The 26,631-nt window shown below is 50.2% G+C and overlaps 1 protein-coding gene across 6 annotated transcripts in view; it reads left to right on the forward strand.

Moving 5' to 3' along the window:
• The window catches only part of Rgs3 (regulator of G protein signaling 3), a 127,288-nt gene that overhangs the window by 57,987 nt on the left and 42,670 nt on the right, over positions 1–26,631 (forward strand). For 4 of the 6 annotated variants that reach the window (XM_075946883.1, XM_075946887.1, XM_075946886.1 and 1 more), the window contains 3 exons: positions 6,640–6,751; positions 13,208–13,251; positions 18,990–19,112. In XM_075946883.1, the coding sequence (XP_075802998.1) occupies positions 6,640–6,751; positions 13,208–13,251; positions 18,990–19,112 (279 nt within the window). Of the gene's footprint in view, positions 1–6,639; positions 6,752–13,207; positions 13,252–18,989; positions 19,113–23,212; positions 25,834–26,631 lie in introns of those variants that run through there. The other 2 variants (XM_075946892.1, XM_075946894.1) reach the window with 1 other exon arrangement.

The following is a 26,631-nucleotide window of genomic DNA, read 5'->3' on the forward strand; positions in this document are numbered from 1 at the left end:
CTCAGGCTTGAAGCCAGGACGAACGGCAATTTGGAACTGTGGAAAGATCAGGAAGCCTAGATCTAGCTCCAGCTTTGTTTCTGGCTTCTGGTGACTTCTGCCTTCCTCATCAGTCTTTCCATCTGAGTAATGGGTTTGTACATGTCTGAGGCAAAGGGCAGGGTCTGAGGTTGGCCCCTTGCAGCCCCTTTGTCCTGGTCACTCTGTATGAACTAACACATGAAGCTGGCTTGGCTTTGTCTAGTTGTAAGCAAGCAGATCAGAGCTGCTATGCTCCAGATGAGCACGGCCTCTTTTATGGCGGCTGCCTGGGGACACTGCAGTCCTGCTCCTCCCGTGCTGGTGATTTCTGGTTTTTCAGTGTGATGGGGCCTCCACAGTCCTGTTGTGCATGACCCAAGGGCAGTCAGTCATCAAAGTGTGGAAAGCAGAACACAGGCTTTACTGAGAAACTGAGGGCACGCTCCCGAGAGCATGTGCGCGTGTGTCCCGGGGAGGAGAAGCCCATTGACTTTCCTTCATTTAGGTTTCATCTCTGCTGAGGTTGGTCATTCTCTGGAGAGACCACACACTCTGTGCCTTCCTCTAGTTTGACCAGAGAGGTGGGCTCTGCTGCTCCTGTGCTCCCCACCCCGTGGTTGAAGCTCTGCTCTGTTCATCTCCAACTTGACCAGCCACCCTCTACCCTCCAACCCTTGCAGGCACCTCCAAGGCTGTTAGCTATGCTCAGCTTCTCTCATTTACACGATCAGCTGTGGCTTTACCATGGCAGAGGGGTTAACTCCCCAGCCACCAAGTCTTGTTGGTTCCCTCCTTGTCTATATAGTAGCCCAGAGTTTCTCCTAGGAGGAAGCCATCCGGGCTGACAGTTTAGTCTATCACAATCAGCTACGTGAAAGGACAATGGCGTCTGAGACGTGTTCTCAGGGGCTCCCCGAGCCAGTGGCCTGTCTTTCCTCTTACCTGGCCAGCTTTTAATCTCACCCCCAACTCTAAGCCCTGACCTCTGATTTAAGTCTTACACTTCCTTCAACTGCAGGCTCTGTGCTCACCTTGCGGCCTTCACCACAGCCCTCTCCCCTTACTGCCTGCTTTCACCCCTGGGACTGCTGACATCACTTCTGGACTGCTGTGTTAGGGAGTTCATCCTGTCTACCCCCAACTTGCTCCCATGGGAGAGGGGATCTAGGTGTTACAAGAGTGAAAAGTCTCTCGGGGCTGGGTTCCATGCATATGCGTGTAGTGCACGTAAGGTGTGCAGGGTCAGAACTGCTGAGTTGTGACTGTATATTTAGTGTAACCAGAGGAAGCCAGTTAGGGATAACAGCCACCTGGAATGTGCTCATATGTCTGGTATACTCCTTCTTGTCTCGATCACCATGAACTCCACAAACAACAGGCACTTCCTGCTCCTTACGGCTCATATATGCTACATGTATGATCCCAAATTAGCCCTGTAGCGTCCTCGATGAGAGGAGAGGAGAAGCACAGTGAGAGGCTTGCTTGACATTAACCAGGGTCCAAGAACACCAAGCCTGGTGGGGAATGGAGACAGAATTAGTACTTGGTTCTCTGGCTGTGTAACGCTTTCTATGATCCCTGGTGCTTTTGATATGTTTGTAAAAGACAAAGGAAGGAAAACAAAACTATAGTAGCATTTTACCACCCCTCAACACACACACTCACACACACTCCTCACACACATCCTTGCCTCCTGCATCTAAAAGAACTAAAAGAGACTCCATCTTTAAGACTGAAAGAGGTGGTTTGAGGACAAGAAAATTAAGTAGATCCCTTCTTGAAGTAGGATCGTAGCCACATAGGAGGGCTTTGGTATCATCTCGTGTTCCTCCAATTGTAAATGGGAAGCAGCAGTCACGGGTGGGAGCTTCTGAGGGTTGGGCACCCTCGAGCCGCAGGAGTCACTGTCCAGGGAGCACGGCAGCCTCTCTGCGCAGTGGAGCCATTAGCTGGAAGGTGGTAAGCAGTTCGGAGATCTGCACCCCTCGAACGCACCCCCACCCCAGCGTCTCTTCTCTGAGCATGCTGATGTTTGGGAGCAGCTCCAGTACCGCAGCACAAGCTGCTCTGCCCCTCCCATCTAGAAGTCACAAACTTGCTGCTTGCACATCCAGATCAAGCTGGCATTTTGTGGTGGCCTTTTTTGTTTGTTCATTGTTTATAATTTTACAAGACAAGCTTTCTCTGTGTAGCCCTGACTGTCCCAGAACTTGCTTTGTAGACCAGGCTAGCCACGAACTCAGAGAACTGCCTGCCTCTGCCTTCCTCCCGAGTGCTGGAATTAAAGACGCGTGTTCATGGCAGCCTTCCATACACATGTCCTGGCAACAGTCCCGCTCACTGAGGATTCAGTCAGCTTCACACTGACTCACCGGGTTTACCATTAACTAAAGCACCAACCCGTTGTCTGCAGACCTAGCTTATGGCCAGGTTCCCGGGAGAAGGCTTTGGTTAGGGCCACTGGGAAGAAGTCACCTTCTGTCCATGACTAAATCTTTACGCGCGTCCTGGAAGAAAGTGAGGGTGAGACTCGAAAGGCCCCGAGGCCCAAGGTGGGACACAGGCAGCTGGAGTGTGGGCGGTGAGGCTCTTGCCCATAAGATGCTGGGCAACAGGGGTCAGACGCTTTGCTCTGGTATGCCTGCCATCTGCCTTGCCTCCAGCCCTGTGCCAGCCCTGCCCTTGCCTGACCGACCTTTGGAGGGAATTTTCTCTCATGCCTTAATCACTTCCTGTCTAGACCATATTCTCAGCTGTGGGAACCAGGCTGGGACAGAGGCTTAGGGTTTCCTCACCTTGCCGTGGGCCTTATTTTTTTTGTTGTTGTTGTTTTTGTTTTATTTTCTAGGCTCAGAGACTTCCTCGTCTATGGGTCTGGAGGTAACAGCCAGCCCTTCCCTGACTGGGAACATGAGGATTTACCTAGAACAGCAGTTCCTTGGCTTTGCAGACTGCTCCTCAGACAACCCTTACTGAAATTCTCCTGAGCACCCTGTCCTCTTCTTTTCCATGCTTGTCTGCCTCAGGCACCATACAGCACCACCTCTTTCTCTGGCTACTGTGGATCCCAGGAATGATTCCTAGCGGTGTGGCTTTGGGAAGTCACTTAACCTGCCCGAGCTGTGAAGAGCAATGGCATTGTTTACGGAGGACTTAGCAAGGCAAGAGTAGGTGCTAGGGGCCGGGATGCTGTGTGGAAACTGGGTTGGGCAGAGTTACTATGAAAACCCCTTCTAGCCAAGAATTCTAGAGCTTCTGGGACCTCTTGGAAGGGGACATAGCCCTAAGAGAGCCGGCTTAAGGACATCCCTGAATTGTCTCTGTGGCCCTAATTCCAGCTTCTGTTTGCATGACACTTGAGATGGCAGGTGGGCCTTTGATGTTGCCGACATATGTATATGTATATATATGCACACTTATGTGTGTATATATGTTTTAGTATACATTTTTTGAGACAAGTTCTCACCACACAGCCTAGGTTAGCTTAGACCTTGTTGTGTACCCGGGGATAGCCTGTAACTCTCAGTTCTCCAGCTCAGCTACCAATCATGGCCGACTTTTATTTCTTTTCAGTTACAGAAGTGCTGCTGAGAATATCTTTACATGTTCATGCTTATATATTCTTGTATTTCTGTAGGGTCATCTTTTACAGCTTGCTAGCTCAGCGTCAGCATGCTGGCGTTTAAACATGGCTAGCAAATCACTCACTGCACTCTTCAGATGTGCCGAGCCTTTCCGGCTGGTTCTTCTTTCCTCAGAAAAAATGGCATGTCAGATTTGGTCACTCAAAGAGCGGTTCCTATAATTAATAATTCTTTATTATTATTATTATTGGTGATTGAATCTTTTTACTTTTTTTTATTTTTATTGAGCTCTACATTTTTCTCTGCTCCTCTCTCTGTCTCTCCCCTCCCCGATTCAACCCTCCCCCAAGGTCTCCATGCTCTCAATTTATTCAGGAGATCTTGTCTTTTTCTACTTCCCATGTAGATTAGATCTATGTAAGTCTCTCTTAGGGTCCTCATGTTGTCTAAGTTCTCTAGGATTGTGGTTTGTAGGCTGGTTTTCTTTGCTTTATGTTTAAAAACCACCTACCTATGAGTGAGTACGTGTGATAATTGTCTTTCTGAGTCTGGGTTACCTCACTCAAAATAATGTTTTCTAGCTCCATCCATTTTCCTGCAAGATTCAAGATGTCACTATTTTTTTTTCTGCTGTGTAGTACTCCATTGTGTAAATGTGTTGGGGTCCGTGGCCCCAACATAAAAACTACTTTTCCCTAACTCGACCAGTACGGAGGCATGGGAAATAATGAGACACAGTTTACACAGCAATATCGGAAGGGCGTCTCAGGCTTCACTCATTCCTGAAGATCTACCCGCGTTTATTATTCAAACAGCTTTTATCCCCCAGGTAAATCAAGGTGGAAACTCATTAATATTCTCTTTCTGGGGACTTGGGAAAACCCAAACACCTGCAACTTAAGTCACCAGCTTGGAAACAACACCTCTCCCCAGGTGGTCTACATATTAACACAAGGGAAGGAACAACACATGCTGAGCCTTTTGTTAGGTGGCTACCAGTGGTCTGGCAGGATTGCAGCTGCTCTTGGAAACTAAGCATGGCCAGAGAACCTGGCTGCAAATATTTTGTATGAAATATGGGCCTACATAAATGTACCACATTTTCCTTATCCATTCTTTGGTCGAGGGACATTTAGGCTGTTTCCAGGTTCTGGCTATGACAAACAAAGCTGCTGTGAACATGTCCTTGTGGCACGATTGAGCATCCTTTGGGTATATACCAAAAAGTGGTATTACTGGGTCTTGAGGAATGTTGTTTCCTAATTTTCTGAGAAATCGCCACACTGACATCCAAAGGAATTGTACCAGCTTGCACTCCCACCAGCAATGCGGAAGTGTTCCCTTTTCCCCTACAACTTCTCCAGCATAAGTTGACATCAGTGTTTTCGATCTTGGCCATTCTTACAGGTGTAAGATGGAATCTCAGAGTTGTTTTGATTTTCATTTCTCTGATGGCTAAGGATGTTGAACATTTCCTTAAGTGTCTTTCAGCCATTTTAGATTCCTCTGTTGAAAGTTCTGTGTTTAAGTCTGTACTCTTTTTTTCTTTTTATTGGATTATGTGATTTTGGTGTCCAATTTCTTGAGTTCTTTGTATATTTTGGAGATCAGTCTTCTGTCTGATGCGGGATTAGTGAAGATCTTTTCCCATTCTGTAGGCTGTCATTTTGTCTTGTTGACCATGTCCTTTGCTTTACAGAAGCTTTTCAGTTTCAGGAGGTCCCATTTATTAATAGTTTCTCTCAGTGTCTGTGCTGCTAGGGTTATATTTAGGAAGTGGTTCCCTGTGCCAATGTGTTCAAGTGTACTTTCCACTTTCTCTTCTATAAGGTTCAGTGTGGCTGGCTTTATGTTAAGGTCTTTGATCCATTTGGACTTGAGTTTTGTGCATGGTAATAAATATTGGTCTGTTTTCATTCTTCTACATGTTGATATCTAGTTATGCCAGCACCACTTGTTAAATATGCTTTCTTTTTCCATTTGATTTTTTTTGCTTCTTTGGCAAAAATCAGGTGTTCGAATGTGTGTGGATTAATATCTGAGTCTTCTGTTTGGTCCCATTGGTTCTCCTGTCTGTTCTTATGCCAATACCAGGCTGTTTTCAGTACTGTAGCTCTGTAGTAGAGTTTGAAGTCAGGGATTGTGATGAACAGAAATTCTTTTGTTGTACAGGATTGTTTTGGCTATCCTGGGTTTTTGTTTTTCCATATGAAGTTGATTACTCTTCTTTCAAGGTCTGTGAAGAATTTTGCTGGGATTTTGATGGGCATTGCGTTGAATTTGTAGATTGCTTTTGGTAAGGTTGCCTGTTATTATAGAATCTAAAATAGAAATTTGTGGCTTTAAGGAAAGGCTACTCTAGGGCAGATCAAGGAAAGAAAGAACAGTGTAAACTTTAGTGGATATAGAGAAGCAAGTGGGCTCCTTCAGCCTAAAGCACATCTGTCCGTTTATGTACAATGTCTAAAAACAGCCTTTCCTTTGTGTCTGGAGCATAAAGGAGATCAGCAGTTACGTAGCTGTTAAGTAGATTAGCGGTTACGTAGAAGCCTGCATCATATACAAGTAACTGCTCTTTTCTCAAACCAGTTTGTCATTGGTACACTTCAAAAATATCTGCAAGAGATTTGGTAATATTACTTTGTGCTGCTCCCCTTCACGTTACAGAGGGCTTGTAGAAGAAGCTTGAAGGAGTCAGGTGTGGGGTGAGGTCTGGGAATACCCCAGAACCTGAATTGAATAAGGCTCTTACCAGTGAGGTGAAGGCAAGAACCATTCTTGTTTGTCCTTCTCCTCCTTGTCCTCTCCTTGTTCCTACTTTGAGTGGGGAAGTATAGAAACCTAAGGGACAGACTGCTGCCCCCTGCAAGGCGGGCCTGTGTCACTGGAGATTGGCAGAGTCACCCTTGGAGTTCTTTCTGGCTCAGCCGGACACGGTATGGGTGTGTTTCCTGGACCTCCAGTGGACCTTGTGGCTCCCTGCATCCTGGAGGACAGCAAGGCGGAGAGTTTTATTTGTCCTTTTCCTTAACAGGTGACACTGTTTGCCTACTCAGACCTGCTGCTCTTCACTAAGGAGGACGAGCCAGGCCGCTGTGATGTCCTGAGAAACCCCCTCTACCTCCAGAGTGTGAAGCTACAGGAGGGTAAGAAAGGCCTGGGCACCCAGGGGCAGCATGGTGGCCTGCTAGGGACTTTGTAGAAATATGGCTGTCAGTTTCAGTGGAGCACTTGAGAATGTGCTGTCATGGCTGCCTGGGGCTGTCAGATTGCCAAATGTCGCACCCCAGGCTGGGGAGACCAGAATCGAGGGCCTTGAACACAGGTCTCAGAGTCCAAAACTCTCTCCGCTCTTTCCCTTGGAAGCGAGTGGCAGGCTTGTGTGTGTGTGTGTGTGTTGGGGGGGGGGGGGGAGTTCTCAGCTTCTCTGAGCCCATTTCCTCTCTGTGAAGCAGGGTGATAATGGCACTTCACAAGGTTGCTGAGTTAAGTTAGGTCATTTATGTAAAGTGCCTTGTTCCAAGCATGATCTGTGGACACTCCTTTTTTATAGCCGGCTGTGTGGGGCCTGGTCAGAGCCTTAGGAAGCTGGAGTATGCCCGAACATCAACAGCAAGCTGGGAATTTCTAACCCAAAACTTTCCATGGTGTCCTGGCCCACAGGGGACCAGGGAACGGAAAGCCAGCTGGGAGGATCTGTCCAGCCACAGGCTTTGGCGCCTGAGGTCTCAGCCGAAAGGGGCTCGGTTTCCTCTCCCAGATTATGCAAGCAACAACAGACCTGTGTGATCTCAGGGCAGCGGGGGCACAGGAGGAAAATATTAGCCGTGAAAGAATTCTGTTTTGGCGGGTTTTGCTCCAGAACTTCCTGACTGCTTGCAAAGCCATCCATGTGCTTGGTGCCCTGGCCTCCTTGGGAAATGGCCTCCCCGTGGGGGACTGACAGGAGAGTAAGGGAGACACGGCCCTCAGGGCCAGCCCATGGGGCAGTGGGAAGGGCAATGACTCTGGTATTCCAGATGGCTCCTTTCTGCCCTCCAGTTACTCTCACACCTTCCCCTGTGCTCACACACAATGCTTACTATTGTCAGCCTGGCTTCCCTGCCGTGCCCCTCTTGGCTGACCTGTGTACCCAGCAGAGCAGTGCTCAGTACCTCTCACCAGGTGCACCAGGACTTGAACCCTGACCGCTGCACACTCTGAAGGTTCAGGGCCACAAGCCCCAAACCCTTACTGACCCAGCTTCCTGCTGACTGCTTTTTGGGTGGATCTGGGGTGGAGGGTAGAGAGAGCAGCGGCCGCAGGACTGTGGGCCTTTTCCTTTTACCCCTTCACAGTTTCCCGCCTGTCTCTGACACCACGCTGGCTCCTGGGAGAAGCTGGCTACTACTCATACCACCCTGCTTCCAGATTGGGATATACAGGCTGGGGGCTGACTGGGCTTCCCCTCCTGGAGGCCCAGGGCCTGGATTTGGAATTTGAGGAATTTGTACACACTCCTGTACCAGGCAGTGATGTTCATGGTGGGTGGTAAGAGCTAAGGGGTGCAGAGAGGCTCCCCAGAGACTCAGTTGCATGCAGAAATGGTCTGGGGCTGAGGCCTTGTCTGCCTGTGGATGATGGGACAGTCACAATGAAAGCTAAGGTCAAAGCTAAGGGTGGCCCCGGCAGCGCATCTCAGGCAAGATGGTCACGGACACAGCCTGTCCGGTTGGCATGGGAGATAGGTACCTGTACTGGATTCCTGGGTAGACCACAGGTCTGAGAGGGTTTGAAAGTGAATCCTGGGACGCCTGGAGCTGCTGAGATGGACGGAGAAGGCTAGTTGGAAGGAGCACTCAAGGTACATGATTCAGGGCTTAGATTTACTTGCAGACACCAAACGGAGCTCACCATTCAGCTCCCTTCAGATAGGCTCCGTGTTCTCCTGAAGTCCCACGCCCTCTGCTGCAGCAGCCAGAGTCAGAGCTGTGGGGTCCAGTGTCCTGAGGCTGGTGCCATTTCCTAGCCCCTCCCACATGCCCCCAAAGAGGGAGTTAGCTGGAGTGTCTGGTGGCAGAATGGTCTCTAACTAACCATGGCATGAGACTCTTAGGTTTCTACTCGATTTCAAGTCAGTTTAGGGGGCCAAAAGTTGTTAAACAAAGAAGGTCTCCAGCTCGGCAGGCTGGGGCTGGCAAGTGCTGCTCCGTAGCAGGGCAGAATCCAGTGTGTCCCTGGGACCAAGGACTCCCTTGTGACTTGTTTGCTGCAGCCTGGCTCTGCTACTCAACCCTATTCCTGGGAGTCAACAGGGAGCATGGCATAGTCAGGTGACCAATGGACACTTGTTTCTGTAAACAATGGATGGCTAAGAGGAGACCAGAGTGCCGCCTTAGCTTGGCAGTGGGCGGCTCCTCCACTGGAGTTCCAGAGTCAGGTCACTCCTCCTGTCAGCTTCTCCCAGGGTTCGTCAGGACTGAGTGGCAATGTGATTGGGAACAGGAGGAGAGCTGGTGCTAACAATTGGGACATCTCCGGTCAGCTGGGGCCCATTGTGGTCTCTTCCTGCCACTGCTGCCCACTGGTTTTGCTACTCTTTGTGTTTCTGCCCCCCTGGCAGCCAGCGTCACACCCACGGTGTGTCTTTCTGGCCTTGTCTGTTCTTAGATACGACCTGGAAATGTCTGTCTGACTCATGGGCTCTCCAGGCACACTGGGGAGCCAGGATTCCAGCTTAGAAACTCAGCTGCCTCAGCCCCAGCTGCTCAAACAATTGCTTGACGTTATCTCAGTTGTCCTCCATGTCCACCTTAGTTCTGGCCACGGCAGTGAGAGCTGGGGAAGATCCTCTCCACCCTGGAGCTCCTAGCTGGCCGGGATCACAGGCATATACTATAGGATTAGGAATCCAGGCTTTGTGGGGAGCTCTCTGTCCTGGGTTCAGATCTCAGCCCTGCCACTTACTGTCTAGAGAGTTCCCTTGAGAACATAGACAAGAGCTCTCTGGCCGGCCTCCACTAGTGGAGAAGGTTTGGTGAATCTCGACCACCAATAAGTTGTTCTCTGGGTAAGTGATAGATAGATAGATAGATAGATAGATAGATAGATAGATAGATAGATAGATAGATAAGCAGACATGGGCCGGGAAGCCTTCTCTGGCCTCCACCTAGTGCATGATGCCCTAATAATTCCTCCTGCATAGTCTGTGCATCACATGGGGGAAGTTAGCCCACTCTGGAACTAAAGACTCCCTGATGAACTCCAAAATGGCAGAGGCAGTAAGTGTGATTCAAGGAAAACCCCCATGTCGGAAGCCTTGGTGTCCTGCTCTTCCAGCAAGGCAGAAGCTCTCTGCAGTTCTGTCCAGAGCTGCAAACACTCCTTCCCTGGCACCCTCGGCTCTAAATCCCGCTACCCACTGCTGCCAGCACAGATGCCAGGGAGGGGGCAGGGCTGGTGTCAGAGCGCAGAGACACTGGGACTGTCTGACAGTGTGTTTCTCCTGCCTCAGCTCCCATCCTCCTGATTCTCTCATCTCAGGCCTTCTCTCCCCTATTACTTTCTTACATGGATTGTAGTGGTTCTCTCTGCCTTAGACTGGGGTCTGCTAGGAAATATTTCAGTATGTTTTCTTAAGCAAAGGAAACCCCTTGTCTTTATCTCACCAACACACAGAACCCACAGAGGCATTGGGATCCATTTTCTTAAACACTACAGATTTCTGAGGCAGGGCCTGTTTCCATGTGGGGAAAAGTAGAAAGACTGAGTCCAAGTCCGGAGTGGACCTCCATTTACTTATGGGACTTTTTGTTCTAGCTCTGCCCGGCGGCTCCCGCCCCTTGGGATGTGTTCACTCTCTTGCTCAAGGAGGCCTGGCTTCCCTTGGTGAGGTCTCTATCTCCCTGCATTTTTAGAGCTTGGCTTGATGTGCAGTCTGCTCCTACCTTGATGCTTCTCCTAGTGACAGACCCTGTTTGGTTTGCTGGTTCCTTTGCCTTACATATGCATTGAAGGGGTCCCCTGGAGCTTGGCATTTGAGAGGCAAGCTGTGCGGTGGTTGAGTGTGAGCCATAGAACTGGGCTACAGGTCCTACCACCTGGCTGAGTAACTTTCCCCATGGGTCCTCTGTTCTCACATGAGCCAAGGATGCTAGGAGCCCTGCCTCCTAGTGGACAGGAATGAATACAGAGGCAAGTACTCTCAGCCCCTGAGCTGACTGGTGGAAGCATTTGGGGCAGCACTTGGCCCAGATCACTGTGGTACTCCAGGGTCCCTGACACTTCAAGTGCTTGCTGTTACTTGTGTTGGATAGTTGCTTTCCTCAAAAACTGACACCCTGCTTGGTAAGGCCAACAGCTGGAAGTGCAGGGAGTCCCCAACCCTCCCAGGCCTGTGTCCATATAAGGCTTCAGAGACAGTGCAGCCAAATCCCAAGGCGGAGGGGGTGAAGGGAGCAGGGCAGGTGTCCTGGTGGGGGCTTGTGTGCTTCTGTGCTTCTGTGCAGACTGGCCCAGTTCCATCTCCACGCTCGTGGCTATACTGTCCCCACCTCCCAGTGTTCCCTTCCTTTCTATCTGGAGTTCTCCTGAACTAAGAGTCTTTTCTTTTTCTTTTCTTTTTTAAATTTATTTATTTATTAAAGATTTCTGTCTCTTCCCCGCCACCGCCTCCCATTTCCCTCCCCCTCCCCCAATTAAGTCCCCCCCCCCCCCAAGCCTGAAAAGCAATCAGGGTTCCTTGTCCTGTGGGAAGTTCAAGGAACCCCCACCTCCATCCAGGTCTAGTAAGTTGAGCATCCAAACTGCCTAGGCTCCCACAAAGCCAGTGCGTGCAGTAGGATCAGAAACCCATTGCCATTGTTCTTGAGTTCTCAGTAGTCCTCATTGTCTGCTATGTTCAGAGAGTCCGGTTTTATCCCAGGCTTTTCCAGACCCAGGCCAGCTGGCCTTGGTGAGTTCCCAGTAGAACATCCCCATTGTCTCAGTGTGTGGGTGCACCCCTTGCAGTCCTGAGTTCCTTGCTCGTGCTCTCTCTCCTTCTGCTCCTGATTTGGACCTTGAGATTTATGTCCGGTGCTCCAATGTGGGTCTCTGTCTCTGTCTTCTTTCATCGCCTGCTGAAGGTTAATATTCAGGAGGATGCCTATATGTTTTTCTTTGGGTTCTCCTTATTTAGCTTCTCTAGGATCACTAATTATAGGTTCAATGTCCTTGGTTTATGGCTAGAAGACACAGGTGGACACTGATATTTTTTTGTATCTGTGGAGGTTTCCTTTGTTTCCGAGTATGTGGTCAATTTTCGAGAAGGTTCCATGAGCTGCAGAGAAGAAGGTATATTCTTTCCTATTTGGGTGGAATGTTCTATAGATGTCTGTTAAGTCCATTTGCTTCATTACCTCCAGTAGTTCTCTTATTTCTCTATTAGGTTTCTGTCTGATTGACCTGTCCATTGCTGAGAGAGGTGTATTGAAGTCTCCTACTACTAGTGTGTGTGGTTTGATGTCTGCCTTGAGTTTTAGTAATATTTCTTTTACATAAGTGGGTGCTTTTATATTAGGGGCGTAAATATTCAGGATTGAGACGTCATCCTGACAAATTGTTCCTGTTATGAGTATAAAGTGTCCATCTCGATCTCTTCTGATTGATTTTAGTTTGAAGTCAGTTTTGTTAGAAATTAATATGGCCACACCTGCTTTTTTCTTAGGACCATTTGCTTGAAAGACCTTTTCCCAACCCTTTACTCTGAGTAGATGCCTGTCTTTGTGGTTGAGAGATTGGATACGAAAACAGGATCCAACATTCTGCTGTTTGCAAGGGTCTTTTCAAGAAGGGAAGGGAACAGCCCACCGCCCTCCCTAATCTTCTCCAGTTTTGTAACGGGTTGAGTTTGCCATATTTGACCAGCAGTGACAGTCTAGAGAGCATGGCCATGTTGAAGAGCTGTCTGCCAGGATGCACAGAGATGGGACTGAAGACTGCCCCTCGCTGACCCGTGCTTCCCTGAATGAGGAACAAGGTTCACTCAAGGATTAAATGGCTCCCTATTGAATTTCAAAACAGAAAAGACGGTAGAGTTTAAGGCGTAGGTACTTAACCTGTGGGTAGCGACCTCCTTGGGGTCGAATAACCGTTTGTCAGGAATCACATATCAAGTATCCTACATGTCAGATATTCACATTATGATTCCTAGCAGTAGCAAAATTACAGTTATAAAGTGGCAATGAAAATTTATGGTTGGGGTCACCACAACACAAGGGGTCGCAACATTAGGAAGGTTGAGAACCACTGGTTTAAGAGAAACCGCAGAAGTGTGCTACCTCACTGGCAGAATTCTGGGAGGAAGGAGTCCTTCTGGGATACAGATAACTCCCTGTACCTGGCCGTTAGAGGTCAGAGGGTCTCCTGAGAATGGGGTTTCGGCATTCCCTGGGTCAGGTAGGCAAAAGCCTTTCAACTGTGCATCATTTGGATGGGTGAGTTAGTGAACTTTGCTCTAGAGACTGCTCTGCCCTCCTCTTTCTCTTGTTAGGGGAGGCACCACACGCAGCCTCCTGTGCCCAGAGAGGCTTTGGCTGAGTAGCCAATTCTAATGTGAGTCTTCCTTTCTGTTCTCTTTGAAGGCTCTTCAGAAGACTTGAAATTTTGCGTGCTGTACCTGGCAGAGGTGAGTCCCTCTCTCTGATTTGGAGGAGTGTGACCTGATACTTGAGGAAAGAGGTGGGACCAGGCTTGAGGTTGGCCTCCATATAATCATGCAACGACCAAAGACCAAGTCAGAGACAGTTTCTTGCTGTGTAGAACACAGCCGACCCTGTTTACTTCTGCATGAAAGGGCAGCTAAACAGGTGGTACTCGGGATGGCCCCTGAGATAGCCTGCTTGGGCCCCCTGCTGTCCCTGCAGGCATCCTGAGGGCGTGGCCCGACAGCTGCACACTGCCCTGTTTATGTATTTACTCCTCCTCTTCTGGAGATGGCCCAGCTCCCACGCCTGCTTCTTTCACCCTCTTTTTCCAGGAAGTACCACCCCCTATCCCTCCTACAAAGGCTTGTCAGTGTTTCAAAGGCCTCAAGGTAATTGTACCTTCACCTGGCCAGACAGTGCAAGCTAAAGCAGTCACCACGTGTCCATGTTTGGCTCAGAGAGATGCCCACAAGAGGGAACGACACTCTTGATGATCTCTGATTAGAAGCTTGTGGAGGCTCTGTGTACCTTTCAGGAGAAAACCAAGCAAACAGCTTTTGCTCCATGTGTTTGGTAGATAAAGCAGGGCTCTAACCAGAGAGGCCCTTGGTGACAAAAAATCTGAGGGTCACCAAGTCATCCAAATTCTCTTCAGTTTCCTGTGTAATTTCTGTTCCCAGCCTTGCTCTGATGACATGTGGCATCTGTCCAAGCAAGGCCCATCTCTGCCCTCTGCTGGCTTGTGTCTGTATGATAGGGATGACCTAAAGGGCTGGCCGAGAGGAATATACCTTTCTGAAAAGGGATTTGCGTCATTTGGGGTTGAAAAGCATTCCTTTGGTTTCTGGCTAAGAAGTAGACATCTTTTTTTTAAATTTTTTAAAAAGATTTATGTATTTATTATGTATACAACTTTCTGCCTCCATGTATGCCCGCACGCCAGAGGAGGGCGCCAGATCTCAGTACAGATGGTTGTGAGCCACTGTGTGGTTGCTGGGAATTGAACTCAGGACCTCTGGAAGAGCAGCCAGTGCTCTTAACCTCTGAGCCATCTCTCCAGCCCAAGAAGTAGACATCTTTGAACAGAACCCAGGAACAAGAAAGTTTACTGGGAACTTGAGAGTTGCCAAGAAGCAGTAGAGGTTTCATAGTAGAACTGGGGACTCAGGTCTGAAAGTAGACCTGTGGGCAGTGGAGATTCTCCCCCATGTCAACCACAGTCCAGCCCAGGCACAGGAGTGGCTGGTAAAATCCCTTCATCACTGGAAGGCGTTCGGTTCCACAGAGCTGAGAGAGCCAAGTATAGACAGGAGGAATGGTGGCAGAGATGTACCCACTGCCCCTCTGGCTTCCCATGTGCTCCCCAGCTTCTGAAACAGGGCTGAGGTTCTCTAACAGCAAGAGTGCTTCCTGCCAGACTGATGTTTTGTTGCATCTGAGACCTCCTTTCTAGTTCTCTAAAGATTGGTAAAGGGCTATTGATCTGAGGTCTCGAGTTTCCGGAATGTACCAGGTGATCTGACCCTGAGGGACCGGGAGAGTGCATCTCTCAGGCAGCTGGGGGCTGGGAGCCTCTTGCATTAATGGGCTTCTCCTAATGAGGAGCAAGCCTTGGTGCGGGAAGGACCACACTGCTAGCTTGCTCAGAGCCCTGAGCATTCTTGACACAGGTGGTGTTGAGCCTCCTGGAGATCCCTAAACAAATCTTAGTTAGAATTTCTATGGAATAGTTTGGGCTCTGTTGCCTGATATGCTAGTGACACCCAAGAAGAAACTGGGAGGATTTGAGGTTTTAAGAGGTATTTTCTCTGTCTGCATTCAGAAAAGACACAACTGTCCTGGGGACATCTTGGTCCTGGGTAGGGCTATCCTGAGCAGTCTTGTCTCTCTCTCTCTCTCTCTCTCTCTCTCTCTCTCTCTCTCTCTCTCTCTCTCTCTCTCTCTCCTCCCTCTCTCTTTCTCCTTCCTTCCTTCTTTCTTCTTTCGAGGCAGAGTTTCTCTCTGTGGCTATGGCAGTCCTAGAACTTACTCTGTAGATCAGGGTGGCTTCAAATTTAGAGATCCGCCTGCCTCTGTCTCCTGAGTGCTGGGATTAAAAGTGTGTGCCATTACTCCTGATCTGCTCTAAGCAGTCATAATTCCAAGGACAGGTGTCCCTCAGTCCTGTTGAATCTGGGATAATATATGCAGCCCACAACTGGCTTCAGAGCATGGGGCATATTGTCTGGGAACCATTTTCTCTCTCCTTTATGACATGGGGTTGACTCTATTCATTGAAGAAGCTAGTTTTGGGAATGAGGAGGCTCTGCCATTTCTTGAGTGATCTGGATCAGGTTACATACTCCTGACATAGACAGTGAGTCTATAACATTTCTTGCAGGGTTTTAATGTTAAAATGAGATTCAATAAGGCAATGCATCTAAAACACTTAGCCCAGAGCCCAGCCCTCAGCATGCTCAGCCTGTAGCAGCCAAGTAGTAATTAGATCAACACAGGAGGAAGGACTTTTCATGTCCGTTTACTCTCCATTAGAGGTCTCACAAATGACTCACTGATGTTTTAGAAGGACAGCTTGGTGGACTATCTCACTTCCCAGGTAACACCCACATGGTTATACGGGCCTGGCAAGATCCCAGGTTCTGGAGTCAGTTAGGATCTTCTTAAGGCTTGGCCCCTCAGAGTCTTAGTTATCTTATACCCCCCCCCCACACACACACACACCAAATGGTGACAACAGTGTCTTTCTTGTCTGCCTGCCTCCTCCATCCATCAGGAGAGAATGAGATGGAACAAGCTTCAGTTACTGCTGAAGCTGTTTAGGTTTTTACAAAGATAAAATCAGTTTAAAACAAGGATGTTAGGAATGATTTTTCTTTTAAAGAGGCCAAGAAGAGCTGGGAGTCTGGTTGGATTTGAGGTCACAGTCAAGTGCAGGAGTCCCCCACCTAGTGCTGTGGGACCAGGTTTGTGCAGCTGAGAAGCCTGTGTTTGGTCACGCATCCCACAGTCAGAAGACAGTGCCCCTGAGTGGACAGGATACCTTTAGGAGGGCTTGCAACCTGGACCCTGGAATCTGTTATTGAAGCCATTGAGCAAGTCAGAATTGAAGCTGACTAATTGGGTCATTTGGAGCACACAGAATTATGACAGATGGTTCACATGTGGGCCAGCTGGCAGGCAAAGAGGACTCAGTTTGGACAGATTTGGGCAGGTAGGGAGTTAGCCTCTCTTCAGGGAGCTGGCTCTCTCTCTTGGCTAGACCACTCTTTGAAACCCAGGCTCCTTCTAAAAATGTTCCTCCTTGTAAGACAGTCCCACCTGGGGCTAGGTCCTGGGTGCCGAGGACGCCTTCTTGGAAGGAGATTCTGGAGGAGGCTCTGGGCTCAGCTGCTGGCTGCGTGACTTACTGAATCCTATGTAATCGTTACAAATGGCCTGGTGGCTATCCCAGGTAAGAACCCCAAGGGCCTTTCTAAGAAGTGTTTCTTGAGGGAGTCAGTAGTATAGAAGAACCACCGCTGCTCCCTCGAAAAGATGTTGGAAGAAATATCAAGGCATGCTGGTGAAGAGCTTGGTGCTGTAGAAGTCAGTTCAGGATTAGGGTCAGGGATGCTGGCTGCACTCAAGAAGCTTTCCTGTGCCTTTTTGGGGGAGACTCGCCATGCCAGAGTAGCAAGCAGCTGTACAAAGAGCATCTTGTGACCACCACAGCTAGAGAGCCCTCTACCTACATAAAGTTTCTTCTGATGGCATGATACTCCTGTTGCCTCCAGGCTGTAAGACAGAGCAATCCTGCCAGCAAGGGGTGTAAAAGCCTCACCAGGAAGTGATATCTTCCAGAACATGGAGATGAAATTGCAGCAGGTGGCTCTTCTGGCTCAGTATTTCCCTCTGATTGATTCATTGGCTTCAAGATTCAGAGAACCCCTTGGCCATTCTGAACCTTGGTCTTCCCCTTCCATAAAGGGGAATAACAATCCACACCCCAGCTAGGCATGGTAGTACATGTCTGTGGTCCAGAGGTAGCAGCCTGGACTTGGCAGTGAGTTCCAGGCCAGGCTGAGCTAAAGGATCATGAGCTCAAAAAAATCAAGGGCTGGGAGTAGAGTGCTTGCTTAGCATGCGTACAAAATTGGGTTTGATCCCTAGCACTAAAATAAAATAAAATAAAAGAATAGAGAATCCCCACCTTCTCTGCTTCTTGAAATTGTCCAGATCAAAATGAGATCATAGATACAGACTACATTATAACACAGTCGATAAATTAGGTGGAGAAATAGTCAGAAGCCCACATGGTGAGGTAAGAGCAGGGCTAGGAGGCTCAAGCTGGGTTTGTAGAGCGGGGGCCTTTCCAGGCTGGACAGGACCTTCTTGTTCCCTCCCACTCAGGGGAACACCATGAGGCAGGAAGCAGAGGGCCCACTGCTTGCTGGGCTCCCCCTGGGGAAGCTGAGGCTTATTTGCTCTGCAGCGGGGAGGAGTGGTCTGGGAAGTGGAGGACCTGACTTTAAGTGAAGCATGGGCTTGCCACAGCTCGTCCTCTCAGCTCCCTCTCCCTCGTGGTTTTAGGAAAAAAGCTTCTCAGTATTTTGCAGCGCTCCAGGAACCCAGGATGGGAGGCATCCCTGCCCTCGATAGAGGCTGGATGTGAGAAGCAGCTGCACTGCTGTGTGCCATGGTCCATGGAAGTCCTTCCTGCTTTATAGATCTGGGTGCGGGCAATGCCACTATTCTACAGAACACTTCTGACTTTCTAGGGGTTGGGAGCTGAGAAACCAAGTCTGCAGAATGGAGAGACTGGGTTGATACGTGGTCTTTCTCTCCCGGCTCACGCTCTTGACTCCTTGGCTGAGTATTAGTAGCAGCAGGGTGAAGAAGACCTTGCCATCTCCTGAGGAGATCAGCGGCAGGTCTCTGAAGACCCTGCGCTTTAGGAGCTACCCTACCTTGCTCCCCGAATGCCCTGACTGCTTCAGGGACCGACTGACTGGTGCTGTATTAAAGCTGCCCTGGGTCTGTTGTCATCATGGAAGTTCTTCCAGGCAGCCAGAGTGCTTTCCCAACATTGTGCTAGGTCCAGATGAAGAGGGCCTTCTAGGTGTTTGTTGTCAGTAAGATTCAAGTGTCAGCCAGACTAACACTACACAGCAGCTGATGAGAGCCCCAACTCAGGTGTGGGGTGGTGTTAGCGGGCCTTGTGACTCCCGTCCTACGCTTCCCCAAGGGGCTCCAGTTGTGTGGCTGTGCTCATCCAGCCCAGCTAACCTTGGCCTGTGATCTGAAGAAGGGTGCCATGAGAGAAGGGGGTTCTGTGGTCTTTGGGGTGGGGAGAGTTCTGTGTCCACAGAGCACAAGCTCAAGAGCTTGGTCCTTTGGCTTCTGCACGTGATCCCCAGCTGCTGCCTTGTGCAGTCTGTTCCAAGGGTGACCTCACCCTCCGGCCTGCAGCTCTCCACAGACTTCTACTGTAGAGAGAGCCATTGCCTCCCTCCCCTACTCAGACTGTGGCCTTGTGCCTCCCAAATGGCCCTACTTCCCTGCTCCTCTGCCCACCTCAGTGTCACAAGGGATTGGTGTGTATTTGTTGCTTTTAGCTGATGCTCCCTTCCCTGATGTAGCCTCTCCCTCTGGAGCCTAGGGGATGGGCTTGGGCCCTGGAACCCCTTGAGTCAGGGAGCAGCCCTGACCACCCATTCCTCTCTCTTCTCCCTGACGTCAGAAGGCAGAGTGCTTGTTCACTTTGGAGGCTCACTCACAGGAGCAGAAGAAGAGGGTGTGCTGGTGCCTGTCAGAGAACATCGCTAAGCAGCAACAGCTGGCCGTATCGCCCCTGGAGAGGAAGGTAAGGACTCTGCCAGTGGCTGCAGCCCTGGCTGCTACCTTTCCCCTCAGCTAGCCTTGGATCTGAGCTGGGAGCCATCCTGATCTTAGCCCCTGGACCAGGGCAGTGGGCTTGGCAAAAGGTCTGTGTTTGAATATCTCTCCTCAGGGTTTTCTATGGGTCTTTGGAATGGGTTTGGCATTGTTTGCCAAAGGAACAACAGTCAAACTGGGCATAGGCCATCAGTTTTTAGTCCACTCTTTGGTTTGCTGATGACAAGGTTTAACTGTCCTTCTGCTGTTGGATAGGTGGTGTCCGGAGCAACACACTGCTGTTGACACTAGCCCAAGACAGACATAACTAAGGGGATGTTTGTGGTACAACACTATAGTTTGATGCTTGCCAGAGCCGAGTGAAACTGACTTTGGATTGCTGAGGCCTGGGGCTGGCCAGCTGGAACATCAGGGCGATTACCGATGACCAGGGAAGGCTGAGCTGGGCTGGCACAGCTCTGTGCTGGGGGGCGCAGATGAGATGGGAGCCGGGTAACAGTCTCCTCTGAACCTCAGATGCCTGCCACACGGCACAGGCCTCTCCGCACTGTGAGTCGTTCAGGTGTGTTTTCTTACCACAAGTGCTGGCCATTTGGAGTTTGGGGCGGTGGCTGCAGAAGCTGCTGAGGTGGTAGCTCTGTGAGCTCTCAGGGAAGAGGAGATGAGGAGGCCTGAAGCTTGCCCACCTGTGGGCCTTGTTGCTATTTGATATATTTGGGCTACCAAGCCATGTGCCTTGGCTGTCAGAGGGGGCAGTAAGCTCATGGAAGAGGTGCTGGCAACCCCTCTGTTCAGTGGTAGACAGCTGCTCTCCAGCAAACTGGCAAGGGCGGTGAGGATCAGGGCACTGCATCATCCTAGACTTTGAAAGGTGTTTTAACGGGAGATACTGGTCAAACACGGTTGCTGGTGACCAGTGTAACTATGGGCGAGTCCCCTTGTTGCCCCATGCTTTGGTGGCTCCATCAGAGGGGCAGTGGTTCCTCCCTTAAGGACATTAACTGGGAGAGCAGATGCAGTTCACGGTGTAGCACCAAGTATGTAGCAGGTGTTCATTCAGCAAACACTGAGTGGAGTGCACCGTTCTCCCAACCCCATCATCGCGGTGCTCCATCACCATGCTATAAGTAGGCTGTCTTACCCCCATGGGTCTGTGCTGCCTGAGCACAGGTCATTTTCCCTTCAGTGGAGACTCCCAGGTCACCCAAGGTCAGTACTCCTGCTACTGTCTCCTTCTCCTCGGGCTTTCTTCCTCTCACCTGGGGGAAGAGTGCACTGTGCTTTTGACTCCAGAACTTGCTGACTCTGGAGAGCCACAGCCTCTCGATACCTTGGAGACACTTGAGCGCAGCCTCACCCGGGGATACGGGAACCTAAAGGCAGGCTAGGCTGTTTCAGAGAGGCTCTGGTTGGCTGACCCTGAAAGGGGTTCCAGCCTTTGGCTCACCCCTAACATGTGGGTATCCCGGACAGGCACCAGCTCTGTAAGTGCACTGTTAGAGGAGCAGCTGGAGGGGGTGCAAAGGAGGGTGGAGGAGAGGCTGGCAGCTCGAACAGCTTTGGAGGTGTTTTGTGTGCCTGAGACCTGGGCCTGCCAAGATCTATACAGCTCCACTCTCCCAGGAAGTCAGTTATTGCACCACTTGGCTTGTGTGAGGCAACCCCCCCCCCAGGGGGCCTGTGTTTTGCTGCTCAACCCTACCCAGCCACACCTCCACCATACCTACTTAAGGAATTTTAACAATGAATTTCATGAGTCACTTACAGAGTGCTTCTGGAAAGAAGTTCCGGTAAGTCTGATCCTCTCCAGCCCTCTAGCAGCCCAGGCAGGCTTCAGCAACTCTAATGACTCCACACACCTCTCGGCCACCTGTGCTCAGCCTCAGGTGCTGCAAGCATCCTTCCCGAAGGTCGGCCTTCCCCAGCCTGGCCGTAAAGGACAGATACTGTCCATGGGAGGAACAAGAAAGCCAAGCAGTTCTGGGAAGTTGGCTCTTGCTTCCAGGCATGGAGGTTCTGCTGGGACCAGTGTTGCAGTGCATGCCTTTCCCTTCTGCCTCCTGTGGAACTGAGGACGCTGTGTCTAGGCAACCTGCTCCATTCCAAGGCCCCTCTCACAGAGCAGCCATCAGACTCCCCGCTACCCTTTCCTTCCTGTCATGTTGCTTGCCCTTCTCCATTCACAAGCAGTGATAGGCACAATTCGTCCTGAGAAGGACTGCAGGCAGGTGTGGCACTTACCTGCAGCACAACCTGTGGCAACCACTCACGGCAATTGGAAGTCTCCTGCCAGGTCCCTTCTGCTCTGTGATCCTAAGAGGCCAGGGACTGGAGCTAGCCACCTCTCTTAGGAAAATAACCTCCGGAGAGTTCTTTCTCTTTCATAACTTTCTGTGACATATGTGGGAAGGGAGGAGAAGGTCTGTGGCGTGTGTGTCTGCCTGTCTGTCTGTGTCTTTGTGTATTGGTCAGAGGTCTATGTCGGGTGTCTTCTTCAGTTGCTTTTCACCTTAGTTTTAGAGATAGCATCTCTCATGGAAACTGAAGTTCACTGATTATGCGAGGCTCTCTGGCTGAGAGCTCCTAGAATCCGCCTGTTCCAGCCTGGCTGCTGGGTTTCCAGATTCAGATCCTCATGCTTGTGCACAAGCATAGTGTCTACAGAAGCATCTTCTCCAACCGCTACCTTCACCCTTCTGAGACAGGGCCACATATAGCCTGGGCTGGCCTCAAACTCCATGTGTAGCTGAGGACGACCTTAAACTTTGAATCCCTCCTGCCTCAACTTCCCAAGTGCTAAAAGTACACACATATACTACTATACCCAGCTTATACAGTCTTGGGAATTGAACCCAGGACTTTGTGCGTGACAAGGACGTCCTCTTCTCAGCTGAGTTCCATCCTCAGCCTTCAGCATGTTCTGCCTCCTGTCCCGTCCCAGCTTGTCTGTAGAACTCTGCACACTCTTGCTTCCTTACATGTCCCTGGAGGGCGTTCTCACTCCTGCCTCTGATAACAGGGCCCAGGCTCCCTCTGCTGTACTCTGAGCACTACCTTGATGCTTCTCATTAGATCTGCTCAGAGCTGGTCCATGCTGTGGCCAGTGAGGCTTAAAGCTGCCAGGGACTGACTGATCTATACAATTTTGATTATTTGATCAAACACACATGATAAATGTGCCCCTCTGTGTCTGGCATTGCTTTAGATTCTCTGGGGTCACAGAGATGAATGGCACCTCATCTGGGGCCTTATCAGCTTCTAATCAGAAAGGGATGATGTGGGACTAGAGTGGTGATCCCAGCATTGAGGCCATGGCTGTAGATCTGAGACTTGTCCACAGGGGTTGGTCCTGACTGTCCATTCGTGGTCAGCAGTGAACCCCCATTGGTATGCGGGTGCTTCTGCGACTGGACTCCAGAACCTTCAGAACAGAGTAGGCTTGTTCAGTCTTCAGGGGCCTGAGGATGAGAAGGGTACAGGTACCAACCCTGTTGTCACGTGGAGGAATTTATCACGTTCTCTCTCTCCTTCGCAGTCATAGACAACAGATAGTTCAAAATGATTGCATAGATATGTCAGCTTGGGAGAACCACTTAGCCTCCCTGAGGACATTTTTTATCAGCAAATCAGATTGGGTAGCCAGGGTTATTGTAAGGATCCATTGGGGACTGTGTAGGGTGTTGTGGCATGCAGGAGGTTCCCTGTAAACTGCCCACTGTGATGCTCATCACTGTCTGTCAGGGTGATTATGTAGAATAATTTATTGTTATCCGTGTTTACTGAGGTTGACACTGGTCCTCAAGCTCATGTGACAAGTGTTTTTTGACACTCCTGGGTAGCTACCTGCCAGATTCTAGAGCCCTGGCGGGGAAACTGAGGCCTGCTGGGCTCTCTCTGACTGTATGACTTCCAGTGCTCCACCTTGTCATCTCTCTGGGACAGCTAGAGATGGGTCTCGGAGACGCCAGGGACTGAGTGCTGTAGAAAGAAGCCCAGGCAGGTCGTGGAGTCAGGCTGTCCTGATCAGAGTGGACAGCGAGCTAATTCCAGTTCTGTCTGGTTCCACAGAAACTTCACCCTTACGGCTCTCTCCAGCAGGAGATGGGGCCAGTCACCTCCTTCAAAGCCACCCAAGATAGAAGCTTTACCTCATCAGGACAGACTCTGATTGGCTGAACAAGCCCAAGGGCGGGACTGTGCTTCTGGCAACTTAACCCTATGGGGGCTTTTCCTATCACACAGTAACCTCATCTCAACTGGACCCAAAACGGAAGACCAAGATGGTGGGCCTAGGGTCATCTGGAGGGAGTGGTCCCGAGGGTGTGTATGGACTGGCAACAGGAGGAACAGTGGTGTGAGAGACCCTGTGGCTTGTGCAGAGTGGTCCCGGAAGTCCCGGATGGAGAAGATTCTGCAGCAAGCTCCCTTCAAGCAGAAAGAGGCTGAATGGCACCTGGGCACCTGCCTGGGCACAGCAGGAAAGAGGGAGGGGTCACTCTAATGGAGAAATGCCTGTGACCCGTTCCTGCCAGAAGATATCTTCCCACTCCTGTTTCATCTGGACACATTTACTTCTTCATTCAGTGGATACTGGGGGACATCTCCTTTATGCTAGGGGAACCCGTGCTCCCATCAAGATCCCAGGCCTCTTAGTTCTGATAGGGAGATAACATTAAATAAATCAACACCAATTCATGATTACACACTGGGGGAGTCTGAACAGAACCATCGTAGATGTCTTCAGAGAGGGCGTTGGGTCTAGCTGCTCTGTGTGGGGTATGATGGGGAAAGACATAGCTTGTAAGCCAAGGCCTATGGACTGGAAAGGAACCCACCAGCCAAAGACTTTGGAGAGAGCATTCCAGGCGGTGGAAACAGCACAGGAAGAGATGGGAAGGAGGGGGCATGGTGTGTTGAGGACTCGAGGGAGGCTGGGGTGGCTGCAGCTCTCCGAAGAGCACATATTTGGTGATCGTAGGGAGCCATGGAAGGCTTTTGAGGAAGGGTGTCACAGACCCCTCAAGTGTCTATCTACAAGATCAGAGTAGCTGTGAGCCTGGTTAGGTCTCCCCTTCGGGCTTCCAGGCGAGGATAATAGTGACTTGTTCTACAGGGTGCTGGGATGGTAGGTATTAGATGCTAGGCTCTGGGACAAGGAGGGATGATTTGCTCAGCCCGGCCTGCCCTCATACCCCACTGGGTCTTGCTGTCACAGTGTTGTGAAGTTTGAGGCCTCCCTCATAAATACTCTTCTGGTCAGTCCTGATAGGACCAGTGTTGAGGGAATGTCCGTGGCTCCTGTAACAGAAAAGCTTAGTTTTCCCAAGATGGGAAAGTTCGAAGTTGTCCTGCCCCCAGGCTCCATGGAGATCATCTATATTAGCACTGCCTCTCACGCCAAGGGGTCTTGAAGGAAGTCAGGGCCTTATACTCAGAGAACTAGAGTCCAGGGTCCAGGGCCAGATGTAGCTCAGCAGCCTTCACAGAGACAAGGCCAAAGTTAACCTGCCCAGGGCCAGTGATGGGAGCTGACCTTGTCCACTCCCTGTCCACCTAGCTGGGACTCTGGACTGGGCAGCTTGCACAGCCTTCCCTAACTGCAGAGATCCAGCAGGACAGAATCTCAAGGCTGTAGATTAAAGGGACATAGGCTACACTCTAGAGAGTATTTGTAGGTCTAGGTCTCCTGGGGACTCCGAGACAGAAAGCTACAGTGATGGCCAAGGCCAGAGAAGCCCCCACCTTAGTCATGAAGGACCTTAGGGAAGATTCCTGTGCTATTCTGAGGTTGCCAGGGCCTCTAAACAGTGACGTAGAAAAGAGTGTGTCCCTTGTTTCAGTTTCTCTTCCTTCTAACATAGAATGAGACCATGTTGAGTCATCAGGCTGATGGGAAATGGGCTGAACCTGCAGGTGTCAGACTCACGTCCAGCCCAGTATGGAAGGAGGCTGCTTGGCCTGGTCCAGGGGGTATGTAGCACCCTGTGCCAGCCAACGATCAGCCCGCAGGGTCTGTGCACACAGCACACTATACTTTGATTTCATTTGATTCTCTTACATTAAGGGGACCATGAGGCACAGGAGAATTGCCAGTCCAGGAAATCAACAGTCTTGTCCCTCCTGGGTCTGGGGACCTTTGTCCAGCAGAGAAGTACAGAAGACCTGTGTCTGAGCTCTTGGCTCAAGAAATGGAGGATCTGAACATAACACCCATCCCTGGGAAGGGCCATTCTCCTTGATAAGCTCCTGCGCAGGACAGATTCTCCCATCAAGCTCTCAGGCCTGCTGCTGATGGGGAAGAGGACAGGCCCCCCTGGCAGGCCCTGGGCTAGCTTGCTCAGTGGCTGTGGTGACTGTCCTGCCTCATGAATCAATGCAACAATTAATTTGGTGTCACGGACCCCGAGAAGATGAAATATGACCTAGTGGCCTCTGCTCTTTAGTCCATCCCAGCTGTTCAAGAGAATGACCAAGCTCTCAACATTGCCTCTGAGAGTCATAATCACGGGAAACATAGCTGGGCTCCTCCCTGCCACATAAATCACACTAAGAAGCACACAATGACCTCTTTCCTGATGGGCCAATTGTCTTGGGTGATGTCTTTGGACCCAGAACTGGGAGGATGGGAGCACAACCGCTTTATTGTTGGAAGGCCATTTGTGAGATTTAAATACAAAGTGCCCCTTTTAGCCTCCTGTCTGTGTGTTCTTGGATCCCTTTCTGTGTCTTGGGCTCTGAGTCCCCTGAAGCTCATCTTCCATATAAGCTGTCATGTCTGAGTCTGCTGGACCTTCTGGGAGTGGTGAGGTATTATTAATTTCTCCTCTAACTTTTGCCATCAGAGCCTTACTGATCATAACCAGTTTAAAGGCACTAAGTAGGTTCTCCCGAGTAGAGGCATAGACGGTTTTGCCTTGTGGATGCATGACTACAGTGACCCCACAGTGAACGTGCACTTTGGGGATAGCAGTAGGGTGCCTAGCTTTGTCTCCCATCTTACGAATGGAACAGTGAAAGGTTCTGAGATGTTAAATGCCTTAGACTATGTCAGGCAGCTGGCAAGAGACCTAGACCATTGTCCTTTGTGGAGGCAAAGGTGGCAGGAGGCACGTATGTGTGTCTCAGACATCTTGGCCCATTCCTCTGAGGAAGAGTACTTTGGGGACCAATTAAAATGAGTCACAGTAGATCATTACTTCTCCTATATGGTGGCCCAGGCTGAAAAACAAATCTATTTTCACAGGATTTAAAAAAAGTCTGATACGAAAGGCAGAACTAAGCTCCTAAAATAAGCCCTTCAGAGGCTCTGAAGCGCTGGGCTGCGCATCTTCTTCAAAGTCTGGCTTTCAACAGGATCATGGGTCACCATCGTGGGACCTGGCTGAGGCTCCAGCCTGCTAGTGTGAGCATTAGTGCAGAAGAGAGGAGACTTTAAACCAGGCCCAGTGGATGGCGGAAGAGGACCTGCCTCTGCCAGAATCTGGGCC

This window comes from Microtus pennsylvanicus, chromosome 13, assembly GCF_037038515.1.
Source record: "Microtus pennsylvanicus isolate mMicPen1 chromosome 13, mMicPen1.hap1, whole genome shotgun sequence".
NCBI lineage: Eukaryota > Metazoa > Chordata > Mammalia > Rodentia > Cricetidae > Microtus > Microtus pennsylvanicus.